At 34.9% G+C, this 21391-nt stretch overlaps 1 protein-coding gene across 1 annotated transcript in view; it reads right to left on the reverse strand.

Annotated features, from left to right (window-relative positions):
- Positions 1-3320: 3320 nt before the first annotated feature.
- The window catches only part of LOC101895595 (octopamine receptor beta-3R), a 64012-nt gene continuing 45941 nt past the window's right edge, over positions 3321-21391 (reverse strand). The window contains exons 8-9 of the mRNA XM_059124354.1: positions 8299-8407; positions 3321-4240 (exon numbers count right to left, since the gene is read on the reverse strand). Coding sequence (XP_058980337.1) covers positions 4030-4240; positions 8299-8407 — 320 coding nt within the window. The 3' untranslated portion in view covers positions 3321-4029. The remainder of the gene's footprint in view (positions 4241-8298; positions 8408-21391) is intronic.

Genomic DNA, 21391 nt, shown 5'->3' on the forward strand with positions numbered 1-21391 from the left:
TCTTAAATAAATATTACAAAAAAATAAATATCTTAAATAAATATTGCTTTAAATACTAAATAACATGAGTAAATATAAAGCAACAACACTATGTGATATAACAATATATTGAATAACATCCACTTGTTTACATTTTTAAAAATACGAATAATGTAAATTACACTGTGCGACAAAATTAATTTTTTTTAAATTCCAGAAAAAATCCAGAATATTATGAAAAGTTTGCTAAAAATAGAAAATACGCGTATCGGCTTTTTAAAAGTTCACATCGTAAAGCGACCAAAAATAGAGGGGGTAAATTCCCCCCTATTCCACAATTTTGGACATTTTTGGATTAAGATTCCTTGTCATCTTAGGAATCCGGTCATCTTAGGTATATAGTGTCTTCGCAAACATTACTTAGAAGGAAACGCGGATTACACTGTGCGACAGAAAAATTATAATAGGTAAAATCCAGACAAAATTCAAATTTTTCACTAATTATAGAAAAAAATCCAGCAAATTATGAGAAATGAGCTAAAATAAATAAGACACTTGTATCGGGGTTTTAAAAGTTTACATCGTAAAGAAACCAAAAAAATAGAGGGAAAGTTACCCCTATTCCACACTTTTTGAAATTTTTGGATTAAGATTCCTTGGGATCGGGTTATCGTAGGCAGTATCTTTGGCAATATTACAGATACAAATATTAGGACTACTTTTTTTTTTAATTTTAACCTTCAAGAAGACATCAAGAGTCTAAATCTTATCCAAATGCCAGAAATTTACAAACATTAAAAACACATGTTAAATTTAATCCGTACTTCAGGTGACTTTATGCAAAATGCTGCTAAAAACATTATTTTGAAAGGATGACATCAAAGGCAGAGACATTCCTCATCAAATTTCACTATAAGTCACCAATGAAAAGAAATTCATATTTCAACTGCATATCAAAAAAATATTAGCATCAATGTTCTAAAAAAACAAACATTTTTTGATCAAATTTTCTTCTTCCTTTCTTCGATTTGACACCTGAAAGTAACATACGATTTCGCTTTAGGCAGAAGGTGTTAATAGAAGAAATATTCTACACCAAATTTTACTATAAATTTCAAAATAAACTATACATCTAAGTGGAATAGCTTTTAATAATATTATATTCGAAATTGTGTACTAAAAGTGAAAATGAAGTCTTTGCTTTTTATAACCTCAACCATACATAGTATGGAGGGTATATTAAGTTCGTCATTTCGTTTGTAACTCATCGAAATAATAATTGTAGACCCAACAAAGTATATATATTCTTAACCAGCGTGAAATTCTAAGACGATTTGAAATTCTAAGACGATCCTTTCCGTCCGTCCATCTGTTATAATCACGCTAGAGTCAAAATGAATTAAGATAGGAAGCTAAAATTTTGCGCAGATAAGTCTTTTGTGTGCAGATAGGTCAAGTTCGAATATGGGCTATATCGGTCAACGGTATCGTAAGGTCCCAATAAAACGGTACCTTCCGATATTCGGTATTTTGATAATTTTAGGCCCATTTTTCAATGGAATTGTCTGAAATTCTACATAAGGAGTTCTCTGTGAGTCCATAATTCCCTGAAAAAGAATTGTCTATATAGGTCCACGATATCGTATAGCCTCCATACAACGGTGCCCCCGATAATGGGTATTTTAATGATTTTAGCCACATGTTTCAATAGAATTTCCTTAAAATCCACGCAAGGAGTTTCTTCCGAGAACTCCACCCCCTGAAAGAGAATTGTCTATATAGATCTACGATATCGTATATCTCTGTACCTCTCGGCATTCGGTATTTTAATGATGTTAGTCACATTTTTCAATGGCATTGTTTTAAATTCTACACAAGAAGTTCTCTGCGAATACTTTACCCCCTGAAAGGGAATTTTCTGTATAGATCCACAATATCGTATAGACCCCGATATTCGGTGTTTTGATGATTTTAGCCACATTTTTCAATAGAATAGTCTGAAAATCCACACAAGGAGTTCTCTCTGAGTACTTTACCCCTGAAAGAGAATTGTCTACGTAGGTCTACGTTTTAGTATAGCACCCATATATCGCTACCCCGAGATATTTGGTATTTCCCGGATATTAGCAACATTATTCAATGGAATTGCGTCAGATTTCATATTTGAAGTTCGTAATGGGTTCTTCAAGCTATGGCGGAAATTTCTCTATGCAGTTCGACCTCTTAGTATACAACGGTACCTCCCTTTATTCGGTATTATATGATATTCACCAAATTTCGTATTTGAAGTTCGGAATCGGTACTATAGCCTATGACAGAAATTTACTTATCCAGCACCAAGTCTTCGTATAGCCCACATATAAAGGTTTTTATTTGAACGGAATTTTTCGACAGATTTTTTTCGTTGAATTTTTTAAGTTCCATCCAATTGGTGGAGGGTATAAAAAGTTGGGCCCGGCCGCACTTAGCTTCTTTTTGGTGTAGGGTATAACACCCTACACTACAAAGTGGTCAGGTATTATGTCATTGAGCATTTGTTTGTACCACGCAAAAGGAAACGAGAAACACCCATAGTTCCTTTCCTGATCTATATAGAATCACATTTTGAGTCGATTTATGAATGTCCGTCCGTCTGTCCGTTCGTCCGTCATAGAGTTATAGCTCCCATTTGTTATTTTTGTCTTCCGCAGCCGTAATATGCACTCTGTAACAACGATATTTGGGGAATAAAATCTAAGACAGCTCAGAAATACCTTTGCTAAATTTCATCGAGATCGGTTCAGATTTAGATATAGCTCCCATCATCAAATGTTGCTTTTATTGTACACCAAACATGTAATATTAGCCCAAATGTGAATTTGGCATTACGTCCAAATTGAGTTTAGAAATTTGGTGAAATTCGGTTCAGATATAGCTATAGCTCCCGTATATATTGTTCATCCGGTTTGTTATATTTGTTCTCCACAGCCGTAATATGCACTCCGTAACAACGATATTCAGTGAAATATGTCAAATTTAGCACAGATATACCTTTGACAAATTTTTATCGAGACCGGTTCAGGTTTGGATATAGCTCCCATATATATCTATATCCGATTTCAAGTTAATTGTGCACAAAATAGGTAATAAAAGTTCGATTCAGAGGAGGATATTTTTCTCATAAATTAGTTCCATTGGACTTTAAAATATACAAAGTGTAGTAGGGTATCATACTGTCGGCCCCGCCCGACTTTACGACTTTCTATAATGGTTAGCTTTATTTTCATAATCTGCTGGTTTTTTCTTGTAATAATTTTTGATATCAAAATTTGACCGTTTTGAAAATTTCTTAATTTATTTTTTAGACAATTTGTAAACTTTGTTTCATTTTCCAATCAACAAAATGTGGATATTATTCGAAAATATTGTTATTCTTACCGTGTACTTCTTTCTTTGTTTTTTTAGTGTTGTTGTTTTTTGTAAAACTTAAAATTACATCGCTAAACATTCACACATATGCACCTATATATAAGAGAACTGTTACATTGTTTTTTTGTTTTTGTATTTATCACATATAAATAGTTTACTATCGCTTCATATAAGAATAACTATGGGTTTTTTTCCGACTTGAGTGTCGCTTACTAACATACATACAACAAATAAATACATACATACAAATACATATACAATCACACTTAGATTAACTATACACTTACATTTAGGTTGGTTTCATACGTATGGTTGAGTAACTGATGATGGCAATGATGATGGTAGAGGTGTTGGAGGTTGTGGTTGGGGTTGGTTGTCGACGTTGTCATTGCGATGCAGCTTTCCACTTCATCCTTTATTTCTTTATCAAAAGGTATCACCTAACATATAACCAATAAGTTTGTGGCCAATGTAAGTGAGCGTTTGTGAGTGTGTGTGTGCGTAACGTAACGTAACTTGAACATTGTTGCGTTTATCTCCAGCAAAGGAGGGAAAAGACCCTTTTGTTTTGTGTATTCGATGACAAGATAACCACCAACATGTTGCACATGGTCCTCCGGTGTTCTCCGCTTCTTACAGCCGCTAAACATAATAAGCATTGTAGGGATTACGTTTCTCCAGGCACGGCAGAACACATTCCAGTGTATTGCGAAATGCTTCTCGAAAATCACGATTAAAATAAGCATAAATGAGAGGATTAAGCGTTGAATTAAAGTAACCAATCCAAAAGAGTACGGCCACCACAACATCGGGACAGGGGCATGCAGGACCGCACAGGGATGTTATCACGTACCTAATGAAGTGCGAGTAGTGTGAAATGTATTAGTTTCGTAACTAAAGAAAATAAGGTGGTGCTGCACAGTGGATTAGAAAATGGATAATTATAATGTAAATGAATAGAATGACGATAAGGTCGATCGGGTCCATTCTATGGAGGGTATATATTGACTTTGTCATTCCGTTTGTAACTCCTCGATATATTCATAATAGACCCTACAAAGTATATATATTCTGGATCAGAGTAAAATTCTAAGACGATCTAGCGATGTCCGTCTCTATGTCTGTCTGTCCTTCTCTCTGTTGTAATCACGCTACCTTTCGAACGAATTGAGACAAAAGGCTAAAATTTTGCATAAATGCATAGTTTACCAGTAGGCAGGTTAAGTTCGCTAATGGGGCATATCGGTCCACGTTTTCGTATAGCCCCCATATAACGGTACCTCCCGATATTTGATATTTTGATGATGATTTTAGCACCATTTTTCACCGGAATCGTTTCAAATTTCGTACTGGAAGATCCTACATATGTCAAAAAAAATTGTATGCAGGTTCAGAACTTCGTATAGCCACCATATAACGGTACCTCCCGATATTCGGCATTTTCATGGATTTAGCGACATTATTTACCGGAATTATTTATAATTTCGCATTTGAAGTTCGTAATGGGTACTACAGCCTATGACAAAATTGTTTGTATGCCGGTCCAAGTCTTCGTATAGCCCCCATATAACGGTACCTCCCGATATTCGGTATTTTTATGATATCAGCATCATTATTCACCGGCATCGTTTCTCATTTCGTACTGGAAGATACCAATTGGTACTACAGCCTATGGCGTATGCAGGTCCACGTCTTCGTATAGCCCCTATATAACGGTACCTCCTGATATTCTGTATTTTCATGATTTTAGCCACATTATTTATCGGAATTATTTCGAATTTCGTATTTGAAGTTCGTAACGGTTGCTACAGCCTATGACAATAATTTTCGAATACAGGTCCACGTCTTCGTATATTCCATGTGTCGCGGTTTTCAATTAAGTGGTAGTTTTCGGATTTTTTTTAAAATTTTCAAATTCCGTTCAAATGGTGAAGGGTATCAAAAGTTCAGCCCGGCCGAACTTAGCTGCTTTTTTACTTGTTTTTTTCATGACAAATTTATCTACCACATAGAATCCGAAATATGAAATTTTCGCTGTTTTGGTTGGAAGGAGGAGGTACCGTAATTCTACGCTTATACCAGAAGTGAACTTAAATCGAATAAGTAAATGCCCCTACAGAGAATCTAAAATGACCAATTACTTATGTTTTTTTCTTTAAAATTTGGGGTTGAATTCTTCAAATTATCAGGAGATGCCGTTATATTTGGCCCATGGACCAAAAGTTGAATGCACCCACTGGAAGGTTCCGAAGGAGTGTCCCAATATTTTTCATTTTGTATCTGATCTAAATTTGGTATAAATATTACGACGTGACAGATTTGGACTATATCGAATACTTTCTTCACATTTTATGAGTTATGTGATATTTTTTTTTAAAATGTTGAAATTTGTGTGGGGTACCATATACAGGGTGAGATAAAAAAACAGCAACAAAGTCAAACGCCATCAATTACGGCCTTCAAACGGCCAATGAAACCGTCACAGGCTGCCCGAGTGTTGCTCTGCGGTATTTTGGCCCATTCACCCCGGCGAAGCGCTTGCTTGAGATGATCGACAATTTGGTATATTTTAGTGCCAACCTTGCTTTCCAAAATACTCTAGATACAATAGGATTGGTATCCGGAGATTTTGGTGGTAATTGTGCCCTGGAAATGAAGCGAGGAACCTCATTTTGTAACCATTCTTGGGTGTCGCCTGCGGCCAAAATGTTTGCGTGCGCAAGGCTTTAATACACCCTTCAGAATATTTTCGCAATAATATTTGGCATTTATTCTGATGCCACGGTCGATTAATACGAGGGGAGAGCGACCATCGGCTGTTATGGCGGCCCATATCATCACCATGGCTGGCGCTTGAGTTCTGGTGACCAACCGAAGATGCACATTTTCAGCTGACCTTTTTGGCAAGTAAACTCGATAATTTTTTTGTTAGCAAGACACAACAGATTTATTCACATTTAAATGCTGGGGTGCTCTAACGATAGCCACTTGTGGTTTTCCAGCAAAATATATAGAAGTCACACTATTACCCTTGAATTTCATCACGAATTTTTTTCTGGAAAATTATAACGAAAATTCTAACGTATGCTTGTAAACAATATAATGATCTGTCACTGGAATAATTTCAAAAGTTGTCGGACGAGTGGCTTAGAAATGACAGTAGTCTGAAGTTGGTTGCAGTTTTTCATCTCACCCTGTATTTTCAATTTTATGCGAATTATTAAAATGTTGGACAATTGTGGGGGAGATACCAGAAGTTATCAGATGCTTTTTTCGCGTTTTATGAAAGATATATATCATTCATAATTTTGACCCCTTGGTGGAGGAGGTACCTGAAGAAGTTGTTCAATATATTCCATCTTAACATTAGATCTTGTTTTAAAAGAAATAATGTGTGTAATTTGAATGCTCAATTCGCATTTTATGATCGTTGTGTTTTTTTCTCTCCTTTTGGGAGAGGTACCAAAAGGAGTAGGCCGATATCTACCATCTACGTAAAAGATCTTATGTTATCCTAAAAATTGGAATGTGTGAAGTTTAGAATGAATCAGATGCTCATTTGGCGTTTAACAACCTTCTTGGCTCTTCCAAATTTTGACCCATTGTGGGGGAGGTACACGTGGGAGCGAACCGGCATATTCCATTTTTACATCGGATCTTGTATAAGTAGAAATTTTGGAATTTGTGCAGTTTTGAAGTATTCGGACGTTTGTGTCGCATTTTGTGAGAGCTTGGGTTATTTTAAATTTCGACCCGCTGTGGTGGAGGTACCAGAAGGAGTTGTCCTACATATTTCCATGTTCACACCAGATATTGTTTTAGTAGAAATATTGGGATTTGTGAACTTTGAAGAGTTTAGATGCTTATTTCTTACTTTTATGAGAGAGAGATAAAGTATTCAAAATGTTGACCCACTATGGGGGAGAAACTAGAAGGAATGAACCGATATCTTCCGTCTTCACAACAGATCATAGAACAGAACTGATCATATTAGGATGTGCCGAATTGAAAAGAAATCCGATGCTCATTTTAAGTTTTTCGATATACATGGGTATTCAAAATGTTGACCCTTTGTGGGGGAGCTACCAGAAGAAATGGTCCGATCTTTACCATCTTTGAAAAAGATCTTGTGTTGATAGAAATATTTAGATGTACGTAGATGTAAGTCTGAATAAAATCGAATGTTAGTTTCGTGTTTTATGACCTAAATATTCAAAATTTCGATCCTTTGTGCGGGAGGTACTAGAAGGAGCGGACCGACATATCTAATCTTCACATCAGATCTTGTGTTAATACAAATATTGGAATGCGTGCAATTTGAAGACAATCTGATTCTTATTTCACATTTTATAAGAGTTATAATCATTCCAAATGTTGACCCTTTGTAGGGGCCATTATTGTCCATTTTGGCACTTTATCTAGGACTGATAAAAATATCAGGATTTGCATAGTTGTACAAAATCGGATCATTCTTTCTTGTTCTATAAGGTAAATTATTTTCTTTGAAAATTGATTTTTGTGGGAGGGAGTAGTTCTTTATTGACGATATCTGAACTCGATCTAAGTTTGACAATAATTTTACGATGTACCAAATAGTTTGGACCAAATCGGATACCCTTTCCGAGAGTTATAGTGCGCTACGTCCAGATAGACAGATGGGCGGACAACCCTAGATCGACTTCAGATATCCTTAAACGGATTTGGTTCAAAGAGACCTAGGGTCTAAAACCGTTATTTCGTTGCTTAAAGATAATAGCTGAAAATCAGCCTTCTTTGAGGCAGTTTTGGTACTGAGCATTATGATTGGCACGTCCTAGCTTGTCGTAATCCATTTTCTGACCATTTTTTTTTCATTTCAAACCACTGTGCAGCAGCATCAGCAGCAATTACTTTTCGGTTCATTGTACTTACCAGAGAAAAAATGGCAGCCAACATAGCAGAAAGACACCCATAATAATACCGAGTGTACGTGCCGCCTTATGTTCGGCCTTCCAACCTTTTGTGGGTCTCACGGAACCACCTGTAAAAGGTACAAAAATAATTAATGCAAAAAAGATGCTGGCGTTCGAAAAGTTTAAAACAGCCGCTTCGAGTAGTGGACATCTAGGTCTCATACAAAAAACTGTAATGGTCGATGGTATTAAATAATTGTAAATAGAAAATAAGAGAGAGGGCCTCCCCCTAAAAGAGAGGATGTGGACTGGTAATAGTTTTTATTTACAAGGTGTATTGTTTGGAAAGGTGTAGCATATTCCTGTTTGTATTACTTTTTTTGCAAAATATCGATATTTATGGAAACTTTTTACTACGGCTTTTGTTTATGTCTAAGCTATTGGAAACGCTAATGGAATATTGTGTGGGTGTTGGTGTTTTGCGAGTGTGTGTGTAGGAGGCAAATAAAATTTATTGTTTCTTACATTCAGGTGTATATCATGCATTATGAAGTATGCCGGGAACAGTAAACATATTGAGCAGTTAACAGAGGTCCTTCATAAACTATACACTACAAATAAACTACATTGTTAGTGTGGTGGGGTTTTGCCATACATAGACCAGTCAATAGTGTTTGTGAGCGTGTGTGTGTGTTAGGTTGTGCTCCCCATAACAAAATATATTGATAGAGAATAACTACCATCTATTGCATTCTTTATTCGATATTTTTCGTATGGTAAAGTTATAAACAAATATTTATATTGAGAACCTAGTTTGTTGCCTAAAAAAAAAAAGTATTTTACGGAAGACTAAGTTTTTGTTACAATAACCTCCATATTGTCCATATATTGTTTATATTTTTGATAAGCCTTGGATTACATTGATGATTTGTTGAGAAGAAATGCAAATATTGATTGCATATCATTTAGGTGATGTAAAGCCTGTATCTTTAAAATGGGATAGTACAATTTAATTAATTGCTAAGAAATGAGCAAGTACTCAATATTTCATCAGCAAAAAGTCCTCCTTAAAATTTGAGATTCGTTCAACAGTTCGTTATTAAAAATGCACAATTTCTTCAGTTTGACAAAATTTGAAAAACATTTTTATCCCCTTAGCCATGTGGCTACAAAGGGGATATATAATTTGATAGGCCAAAATGTGCCTCAAGGAAATAATGGTTGTAGACCAAACCAGTTTCAGGACATTTGGAGTCGATCTAGGGGTGTCCATCCGTCCGTCTGTCTTGCTGGTGCCCACGATAACTCGCGGTTACTCCTAATTTGGTCCTAGCTTGTTACATCGTAATATTTGTCTCAAACATAAATCGAGTTCGGAGTTGGGAAAAATTGGTCCCTTTCCAATAAACGTCAAAATTTTCATAGAAAAACATTTACTATCTAGAACAAGAAAGGATCATCCGATTTTGTATCAAACTTTGGAAATCCTAATATATGGTGAGATAAAAAAACTGCAACAAAGTCAAACGCCATAAATTTTACATTTTTTAAAAATTTTATTGAATGAAAGCAAAAAGTGTCGGAAATAGCATCAAATTTTAGAATAAGTTTAGATTTGTTCGAATTGGCCACCTTTGGCAAGAATTATGGCCTTCTAACGACAAATGAAACCGTCACAGGCTGCCCGAATGTTGCTCAGCGGTATTTTGGTCCATTCCCGGCGAAGCGCTTGCTTGAGGTGTTCGACACTTTGGTATTTTTTAGTGCCAACCTTGCTTTCCAAAATACTCCAGACACAATAGTCCAACGGATTGGAATCCGGAGATTTTAGTGGTTATTGTGCGCTGGAAGTGAAGCGAGGAACCTCATTTTGTAATCATTCTACGGTGACGCGTGCTGAGTGCGATGGTGCTGAGTCCTGTTGGAATGTCCAAGGTCTGCGGCCAAAATGTTTGCGTGCCCAAGGCTTTAATATACCCTCCAGAATATTGTCGCGATAGCATTCGGCATTTATGGTGATGCCACGGTCGATTAATACGAGCGGAGAATGACCATCGGCTATTATGGCGGCCCATACCATCACCATGACCGGCGCCTGAGTTCTGGTGGTGCACATTTTCAGCTGACCTCTTTGACAAGTAAACATGATCATTTTGTTTGTTTACAACCTGCTGGACAACGAAATTCGGCAGTTCATCACTTTCGGCCAAGCGAAGCAACTCTTTAGTTCTTTTGAGTCTATTTTCTTTCTGTTGCGGTGTAAGTTCTTGCACTTTTTGGAATTTCAAAGGTTTTACCCCGAGCTCATTTTTCAAAATTTGCCGAATGGAATATTGCGATATGTTCAGCTTTTTTGGCCACTGCGAAGCAGGTTTCGATCAAGTCGCTTTTTCTTCCATCCACTTCCTTGACGTCAGGCTACGTTACCAGTATCACGGTAACGAGCGATGGTACGAGAAACAAAAGACTTATTCACATTTAAATGCTGGAGTGCTCTAACGGTAGCCACTTGTTGTTTTCCAGCCGAATATAAAGAAATCCCACTATCACACTCCAAATTCTATCACGAATAACTTTTTTTCTGGAAAATTCTCACCAAAATGCTTTTGTGCGCTTGTAAACAATATAATGAGCTGTCACTGGAAACATTTTAACAGCTGTCGGACGAGTGGCTTAGAATTGACAGCAGTCTGAAGTTGGTTGCAGTTTTTTCATCTCACCCTGTATACCCATAGATTTTAATAAAAAAATTAATTTAATAGCCTCAACCAGTGACTTACACAGAAATTTATTTCTGGAGCCCAACAAGAAAAAAAAATGAACTTTTTAAAGTAAAATGCATATACAAAAATGGTGGAAAACTTCCCTCAATGCTCCCACTTTATCATAAAGTTATAAAAGACAACGGTCGTTGAAAGAGTTCCTCCTTTAACTAATTCCAACATTTTTTCTAATTTGTTGTCTTTTTTTCACCATTTCCCCCGCATCCAAAGTAAGAGGTCATCATCATTAGCACGTAACTTATATATGGCTTTGTGCCATTTCAATGGGAGTCATGCAAAGCAATGCTGCAACGAGAAAAGCCAAAGTGGCCACGAAGAAGAGTGTGAAAAATAAACTCAGACAAGGCAAATAGAATTGCCAAGCAAATGGTCAGTATCGAGGTTATTAGTAAACGTTCAAAATTGAGTTGTATCTGTTAGCAGCAGCTGTGTCGGATTGGTCCTGACAAGAATAATGATAACCATTCATTAGAGTTTTTATTGCCCTCGCTCTCTCTCTTTATCTCTCTTGCCATGTTGATGTTGTTTGTTCACATTTTAATTCTGATTAGATAAAATGGCGAAAAGGAGAGCAATAACACACATACATTAGCTATAAAGATATATTGAAATTGCATGTGTTGGGAATCGATTAGTTTTTGCACAGAAGGTTGTTGTGTGAAACTAAGTTTTTTAATTATATATGGAAATTGGAAAATTGATTAATGGTTTCGGTATGCAGTTATAAACAAATATTCTATTTAACCTGTAAATCTAACTGAATAAATAGAACAAAAAAGTGGTTGGCGATCAATATATCCTAAACTTTAGTGAAAATTCGTACCAATGTCTCTACCGGGCAAAAACCAAATACCAACATAAGCCACTTTCTGCCCTAAAAGTAATGCAAACAATATAGCCCTTGTTACATATTCTTTTTTAAATATATTATTGAGATTTTGATCAATTTCATATATAGGAAGGCATACAAATATTTAGTCAAAGTCTTCAGCTTAATGAAGGTTTTCTAAGGGATAATTTTTTTCCTGGCTTAACTCAAAGTTTGTTATTTTTTACTGATTTAGATATGAAAATTGAAAAAAAAAAAGAAAAAAACAAATTAATGGGAATAATGAAATACTTCCTTTGAATTTATCTCTGTTTTTTGGGGATCTAACAACATTGGGCCCTATAGAGACCTAGTTGAACTTTGATTCTATATTGGCAATTTATTTAGCTTTTATCCAATGAGAAACAAAATACCAAAAAGTAAAAACTCCCTCTGAAAATCTCAAAATACCAAAAATAAAGAAGTGTCTCTATATATAGAACCTATATGTAATAGTGAACATAAATTTACACATTTTTCAGGTAGAGATTCTCAAAATACCTACAAATTGGAAGTGTCGTTATATATGGTTAAAATATAATTGTGGAACTATCTTCAAAAAATTTAGCGGGAAGATATGCGTTCAGCTCAGAATTCAAAATGTCAATTTGAAAGTGGTGTTGAACCCTTTAAAATACCAAAAAAATTAGGAGGAACAGTAATACGGTGCTTATACCAACAACTGGAGCAATCTTGAAAAGTATTAGCATGAAGATATTATATATACTCAGAACTCTAAATGTCAACTTGGATTACAAATGTGGTCAAAACATTTAAAATATTGGCAATTAGTAGGAAGTACTGTTAGTTGAGGGCCATACCGAAACGAGATCCGATATGTCCCATTTTTTAATACCAAACATGCTAATATAAATGTCTGAGCAAAATTTCAAAGCGATATAATGTTTCCCTGAATTAATCATTTTCTTTAATCTCACTTTCAGTAAGAAATCAGCAGGTATGTTGACCCTTTATGGAGGATATACAGAAAGAGTGGACCAGTATTATCCACTTCTTATCGATTTGGTCTATTTCCTTAAGTTTAAATTTATTTTTTTTTTTCATTCAAGGGCGTAAAAAAACAAATGCCTCGTTCTAGCAACGCGTGAATATGCCGGGTATAGATCATGAGAAAAGCAGGAAAATGTCCAATTTAATCCGCATACATGAAGAATTTGTACTTGGGATTTATTAATTGTCATAACAAATGTCAAGCGTTCTATATTCCATTAAAATTGAAAGACATTTTTTGCCCTTAGAGGGATTCGAGGTAGCAATAAAACTGAACCTACATACTTCCCCGTAATAATCGTAGCCTTAATTAAATTGTTATGTAGTTTTTTTTACTCTTTACTCTAACACCATTGCAAAGGCGTTGTGGGTCTAAGATTTTTAATTAAATAACATTAAAACCTGAACTGATTTCAATATAATTTAACAAAGTTATTTTTTTGACCAAATTCCTTTACACATTCCGAATTTGAAGAATGTATCCATAACAAATAAATATATATGTTCATATAAAATCTAACTTTTTTGAGGCACCTCCGATTATTTTGCTATATCTATAGCCTATGTTACTTTCAGCCGATGCTAAAGTATGTTTGAAAATTTGCAGGAAACTCAGTTTAGATATTTTTGAGTATATAAATTAAAAACAAACAATCAAACGTACAAACATTTTGCTCTTTTGTATATATAGAAGATATGTGATAATTTTTGGAACATTTTGTAATGTGCGTAAGGTACTAGATGTGGCGAACCGGAGTGTTCCACCATCATTTGTAAGAAAAAAATCTTTTAAAACATACGTTGACAAAACTTGTAACAATCCCGGTGAATAATGTCGCTAAAGTCAGCAAAATACCAAATACAGGGTGATATGAACAAACTTCAACCAACTTCAGACTGCTGTATTTTCTAAGCCACTCGTCCGACAGCTATTAAAATTATTCCAGTGACAGCTCATTATATTGCTTACCAGCGTACAAAAGCATTTTAGTGAGAATTTTCCAGATGGATTTCAGCGTGATAGTGTGATTTCTTTATATTTGGCTGGAAAACCAAAAATGGCTATCGTTAGAGCACTCCAGCATTTAAATGTTAATAAATCTTTTGTGTCTCGTACCATCGCTCGTTATCGTGATACTGGTAGCGTAGCCCGACGTCAAGGAAGTGGACGGAAGAAAACAGCAACTTCAGCAGAAATGGTTCGAAAAGTATAGAAGCGACTTGATCGAAACTCGCGTCGCAGTGGCCGAAAAATGGCTCGTGAGCTCAACATATTGCAATAATCCATTCGGCAAATATTGAAAAATAGGCTCGGGGTAAAGCCATTGAAATTCCAAAAAGTGCAAGACCTTATACCGCTATGGAAAGAAAATAGACTCAAAAGAGCTAAAAAGTTGCCTCGCTTGGGCGCAAGTGGTGAATTGCCGAATTTGGTTGTTTCCGTCTCCGATGAGAAAACATTCGTTGTCCAGCAGTTTGTAAACAAACAAAATTATCATGTTTACTTGCCAAAGAGGTCAGCTGAAAACGTGCACCTTCGGTTGGCCACCAGAACTCAAGCGCCGGCCATGGTGGCAGTGTGGGTCGCCATAACAGCCGATGGTAGCTCTCCGCTCGTATTAATCGACAGTGGCATCAGAATGAATGCCGAATATTCTATAAATCCTTGGGCACGCAAGGATTTAATGTCCGCAGACCTTGGTCATTCCAACTGGACTAAAATACCGCAGAATAACATTCGGACAGCGTGTGACGGTTTTATTGACGTTTGAAGGCCATAATTCGTGCCAAAGGTGACCAATTCGAAAAAATCTAAACTTTTTCTAAAATTTGATGCTATTTCCGATATTTTTAGCTTTCATTCAATAAAATTTAAAGAAAAAAAATGTAAAAATTATGGCTTTTGACTTTGTTGCAGTTTTTTATCTCACCCTATATATGTATCAAAATATGGAATTATATTTTTATTTAGAAAAACATTTTTTTAATTATATTTTGTTTTTTCAAAAATTTAATTAAAATTCCCAGCACAATTTAAATAATAACTATTATTTTTTTGTAGAATTTTACTTGTTTGTTGTATTGTTTTCGTATTATTAATAATGTATATTTATGTATTTTGGGTTTATAATTAAATAAACCCTGTAGAATAGATTACCAACAACTACATACACACACATAGACATAGACAGAAAATGACAGAGTAGAGTAGACAACAAGCAAATGGTTGAAATTAAAACAAAGACAATTCGGCAAACAGCTAAATTGAAATCGAAAGAAGTTTTAAGAGTAATTAATAGTAAAGAGATTAAATGGAGAAGCGTTAGAGTATTGGAAATTTATAAATGGAAAATAGAGAAGCAGAAGTTGCAATAGTTGGATGTCAGTGAAAAAAGCATCAGGAAGTCCAGGTGAGTTGAAATGTGAAAATACTAAATTTAAAAATATAAAACGACTAAAACAACAACAAATAATATGTTTTATGTGAAAAAAATCAATTTTTTTTTTAAAAATATAGAAAACCATAAAAGTTGGTTAAGTGTGCTTTTGCTAAAAGAAACCTTAAAATGTATCCTTTATGTCTTTAAGTGAAAACGTTTCAAGTTAACAATTGCTGGGATTTTATGTAAGGCTTTACTTGACATCCATGAGGATATATATATTTTTTAAATGTAAATATATATTTTTACTTCACAATATTCTTGTTAAAGTGGCAATGCATATCAATACAACTTTTTACGTTGAGAAAGAATTCCGTGGGTGCACTTTAATGAGCTGAATCCAGCGTGTAAGTGCTTTTCAAATAATGGTAAACTATTGTGAGTCATTGTAAGCTGTGGGGATATGGAAGTCATTGCACTAGGGTATTTAATTTGAAAGAGAGGGTGTAAAAATCCTGCTTCTGAAATGAAGATTTCCCATCTCTGATTTGTGTATATTCAATGGATCTATATCTATAAAAGAGGAAAATGTTTTGACGATTGATTGTAGGTTTGTTTGTCTGAAAAAAAATTGTTAAAAAAACTGCTAAACAGATTTTCCTGCAAATTTCCGTATTTACTACAACATTGCCTGAAAGTAACATAGGCTATATACATTTTTTAAATTCCAAATGGAACTGGAGATATAGCATCAGAATCGGAGGTACCTGCAGAAAATTTTGTTTTTGAATGCACATATCTTAATCGTTTATAGATACAGTCTTCAAATTTAGAATGTCGGAAAATCGGACGGAAATAAAAAATAAATTTGCATACCGATTTTGATTCAAATTTGGCTGTAGTTCCCATATATATTTTCGGCCAATTTGACATATTCGATGCACCAAACACGATATGTGTATTCGATTCCAATAAAATTTGGAATGAGTAATGGAATTTGATCAGAAAATAATTTTACCAACTATTTTATTAAAATCGTTTCAGATTGGATATAGCTCCCATAAAAATATAATTTCGGCCTATCTCACATATTTGATGCAACAAACACTGAATGTTTGTCCGATTCCAACGAAATTTGGAATGAGTGAAGGAATTTGGTAAAAAAGTAAATTTGCGAAATTAAATGGAATGTGTAACGAAATTTGGTACCAAAATAAATTTGACCAATAAGGAAAAGTCAAAAGTCGGGCGGGGCCGACTATATGATACCCTTCACAACTAAAAAGTACGTCCCGAAATTCACTCCATTTGGGTAGATATTAGCCATTATTTGCACAATAAACCAGAAATCGGATTAAGGTTATATGAGGGGGCTATATCCAAATATTAGCCGTTTTCGATAAAATTTGGCAAAGGTATTTCTGAGCTTTATAAGATATCTGGTACCAAATTTCATTGTTTGTCGCATGCATGTGAGGGACTTAAACTACAAATCGGATGAAAAATATGTATGTCAGCTATAGCTATATATGAACCGATTTTCTCCAAATTTGATTTACTTCTTTCTGGACTAAATTAGGTAGGATGTATCAAAATTCAGGACTTTTTTGACAGATATTCGCCATTTGGTGCACAATTAACCCGAAATCTGTTAAGGATATATATTGGACCTATATCCAAATCTGAACCGATCTTGATAAAATTTGGTAGAGGTATTTCCGAGCTCTATAAGACATCTGACACCAAATATCATTGTTGTCGAATGCATATTACGAGTTTGAGGAACTTAAACACCAAATCGGATGAAACATATAGATGGAAGCTAAAGCTATATCTGAACCGATCTTCACCAAATTTGAAGCACATTCTTGTAAGCTGAATTCGGTCGGATGCAGCAAAATTCACACTATTTGGACTGATATTAGCACAAGAATGGTGCACAAGAAACCTAAAATCGGGTGAAGAGAGCTATATCTGAATATGGACCGATTTTCACCAATTTCAATTGGGTTCGTCCTAAAGCCAAACAAATGTTATTTAGAAAATTTTATCTCAATCGAATAATAAATGCGACCTGCATTTTGTTTAGAAAAAATACATGGACAGACGGACGGACGGACCAAAAAGCAACTATGGGTCTATCTCGTTTCCTTCTCCATGTTACAAACAAATGCACAAAGACATAATACCCTTACCACTATATGGTGTAGGGTATAAAAATTAAAATGAAATCAGTACAGATTTGGATATCGTTCCTATATATTTTCTCGTGCGATTTCAATAAAATTTGGAACTTCACTATATTGAAGGAACTTGAAAATTTTCAAAAAAATTCCGTAGAAAAATGAAACCTTTATGGGGCCTATACGAAAACTTGGATCTGTATAGACAATTTGTTGTCATAGGTTGTAGAATCCATTACGAACTTCAAATACGAAATTTGAAACAAATCCGGTGAAAAATGTCGCTAAAATCTTCCAAATATACGAAGACATAAACCTTAGTAGGCGATTTTTGTCGCAGTGGCGGAAAGATGGCTCGTGAGCTGAACATATCGCAATATACCATTGGGCAAATATTAAAAAATGAGCTCGGAGTAAAGCCATTGAAAAGTGCAAGAACTTACATCGCAACAGAAAGACTCACAGACTCAAAAGAGCTAAAGAGTTGCTTCGCTTGGCCAAAAGTTGTGCACTGCCGAATTTGGTTTTCTCCGATGTCCAGCAGTTTGTAAACAAACAAAATGATCGTGTTTACTTGCCAAGGAGGTCAGCTGAAAATATGTACCTTCGGGTGGCCACCAGAACTCAAGCGCCGGCCATGGTGATGGTGTGGGCCGCCATAACATCCAATGGTCGCTTTCCGGTCGTATTAATCGACCGTGGCATCAGAAAAAAATGCCGAATATTATCGTGCAAAATATTCTGGAGGTTGTATTAAAGCCTTGGGCACGCAAACATTTTAACCGCAGACCTTGGACATTCCAATAGTACTCAGCACCATCGCACTCAGCACACGCCACCCAAGAATGGTTACAAAGTGAGGTTTCTCGCTTCATATCCAGCGCACAATGGCCACCAAAATCTTCGGATACCAATCCGTTTTTTGGTGTCTGCAGTATTTTGGAAAGCAAGGTTGACGCTAAAAAATACCAAAGTGTCGATCACCTCAAGAAGCGCTTCGCCGGGAATGGGCCAAAATATCACAGAGCAACATTCGGGCAACGTTTAATTGGCCGTTTAAAGGCAATTCGAATCAATCTAAACTTATTCTAAAATATGATGCTATTTCCGACATTTTTTGCTTCCATTCAATAAAATTAAAAAAAAATATATAAAAATTATGGCTTTTGACCTTGTTGCAGTTTTTTTTTATCTCACCCTGTATATTCAAATTCATGTTTTTACCAATGAACTCTTTTTGTATAATTTAAAATTTTTTTACCAATGAACTCTTTTTGTATAATTTAAAATAATTAATATTTTCCTGTTGGTAAATAAATGTTCCTGTAACTTTATTTTGATATTTTTGAGCAAGTAGCCTTGTAATAGTGTAGGGTGGCAAGTAAATGCAGTTGTTGTTGTTTTGCTGTTGAAGTTACATAAATAAATAATAAATAACATTGAAAGCACATTTAAAGCAAATACCGGATTTCAATTTATTCAACATTTACAATTTACTAAGCAGACAAAAGATCGAAGAAAGTAAAAAGACAAGACAAAAAAAGAAGTAGATGAAAGAAATAATACAATTAGAAGAACGATGCAATTTAGAAATGCTAAAATCGAAGCAGTTGAAGCGGTGTTTTTTGTTTTATGCATTCGGCCTTCATCTAATGGCAGAAGTTTAAGCAAGCAAATGAATTGTAAGACTGAGGGCACACATTAGACCGTATCGATTTATTTTGCTGATTTTGTACAAAATCATATTTTATATTTATATTTTATACTAATGTTATTAGTTAGAACATCTCAATAAATACATGATATTCCCTATAGTCTACCACAGCCTAAAATGTTTTGGTTCATTTGACCCCATAAATATAGGCTTCAATTCTAACCATACACGATTGTGACGATCGGACGATAATTGCGACCTGCTTATTATACTCCCAAAACATTGTGTTGTAAGGTGTAAAAAAATATTAAAACATGTACAATTCAACATTGTAAGTCAAATTAAAAAAACCCCATGCGATAAAAAATTTTCCAAACATTACAAAAAAAAAAAAAAAAAAAAAAAAAAATCCAAATTTTTGTAGTCATCTTTTTACGCAATTTTTTAATTTTCTCAGAATTAACGACGGTCTAAATAACCTACATAGGGGGGCAAGTTAAAATATTCCAAAAAATTATTTGTCATACATTTCTGCTATTGGTACTAGAAATTAATCTTTACTAATAAAGCGCGTATCAATTGCAAATCATCATCAATTGCAATAGGGTTCTTCTTTGGCCCAATCAAATGATTTGTGGGAATTTTTATCTCAATCGAAAAAAAAACAGCCAAGTTCGGCCAAGCAGAACTTTTAATACCCTCCACCATTTTGAAGGAAATGGAAAATTTTCAAAAAAAAAAAAAAAAAAAAAAAAAAAAAAAAAAAAAAAATGCGACGAAAAATACCACTTTGGGGACTAAACGATGACGTGGACCTACATAAGTAATTTTTTGTCATGGACTGTAGTACCTATTCCGAACTTCAAATACGAAATTTGAAACAATTCCGTTGAATATATCACTAATATCATCAAATTTGAAACAATTTCGGTCAATAATATCATTAAAACACCGAATATCGGAGGGTACCATTATGTGAGTGATATACGATATCGGGGACCTACAGACAATTTACTTAATTTTGTTATGTATTTAACTAGTGTTATTTGTCTAATCTTGTTTAGAGATTCGAACTCCCCTGAAGAAGTCGTCAAAAAGAGACGAAAAGTCGTACCAAAGACCCATTTGGCGTATGATTTTTATTGAAATAGCTTTTATTGCTTATACGACACAAAGAACATCAATTGAATATCCATTTTACGCAGGGCCAGGTAAACCGAATATGATAATAAACTATTCCAATTAATTGACATTAATGGAATATGTTTAGTAAGAAACAGACCTTTCAAGAACTACAAGGACACACCTTTCAAGAACCCCAAGTCAAGATTCAGCTGATTTGGTTGGTGTGGAATTAACGTTATATGAGGGCTATACCATTTCCAATACCAATCAGCCTGTATATAATATCAACCTTTGTGTTCAAAGCTGTAGATTAAATAATAGGGGCTCTATTTTAATTTCAACAGACAGACAGACGGACGGATTGACAGACAGACCGACATCGCTAAGCCGCCTTATAATTTTATTCGGAACAGGAATGCATATATACATTTGGGGTCTCCGACGAATATTTCGAGGTATTAGCAAACGGAATGACAAATTTAATATACTCTCCATTGTATAGCGGAGGGAATTAAAAATTGGGAGAACAACTTTCTTCCGGGCACTGCAGTATTGCACTTTTCTGTTCTCCCAATAGTTTGTGTGTGTTTGTGTAGATAGAATAACGCTGACATTTGCATCATTCTACATAAAGATGGATATTCGGAAAGTAAAAATCTTTTAAAAACGGATTCGTTATAGGTTAAATTCTGATTTATGGGATAATGAATTTTTCGCAATTGTAACCCATTTATGTCATGGGTCAAATCATATGAGACTGATTTTAACCTCAGCTTTATGGCCACAAATTGCTTATATTTTTAAGGTGCAGTCAAAATGCTCCATATCGACGGACAAAACGTGCTCTTTCGAAATAACAAAACGAAATGGACAATATTAGTCCACACTTCGTTCTCTATAAAAGCTTAACGTTTTGAACAATATAACATAAAATATATTTTAATAAACGGATATAGGCTGAGAGTACACATCCGTCGGCATACTCGACTGATACTTTTTACACCCTCAGCCATATGGCTACAGAGGGTATATATCGGTCGAAACGTGTTTAGTCGAAATTACGGTTTTAGGTCTCTTTGGACTAAAACCGTTTCAACACATTTGAAG

The sequence above is a fragment of the Musca domestica genome, unplaced genomic scaffold (genome assembly GCF_030504385.1).
Source record: "Musca domestica strain aabys unplaced genomic scaffold, Musca_domestica.polishedcontigs.V.1.1 1, whole genome shotgun sequence".
In the NCBI taxonomy this organism is placed as follows: Eukaryota; Metazoa; Arthropoda; class Insecta; order Diptera; family Muscidae; genus Musca; species Musca domestica.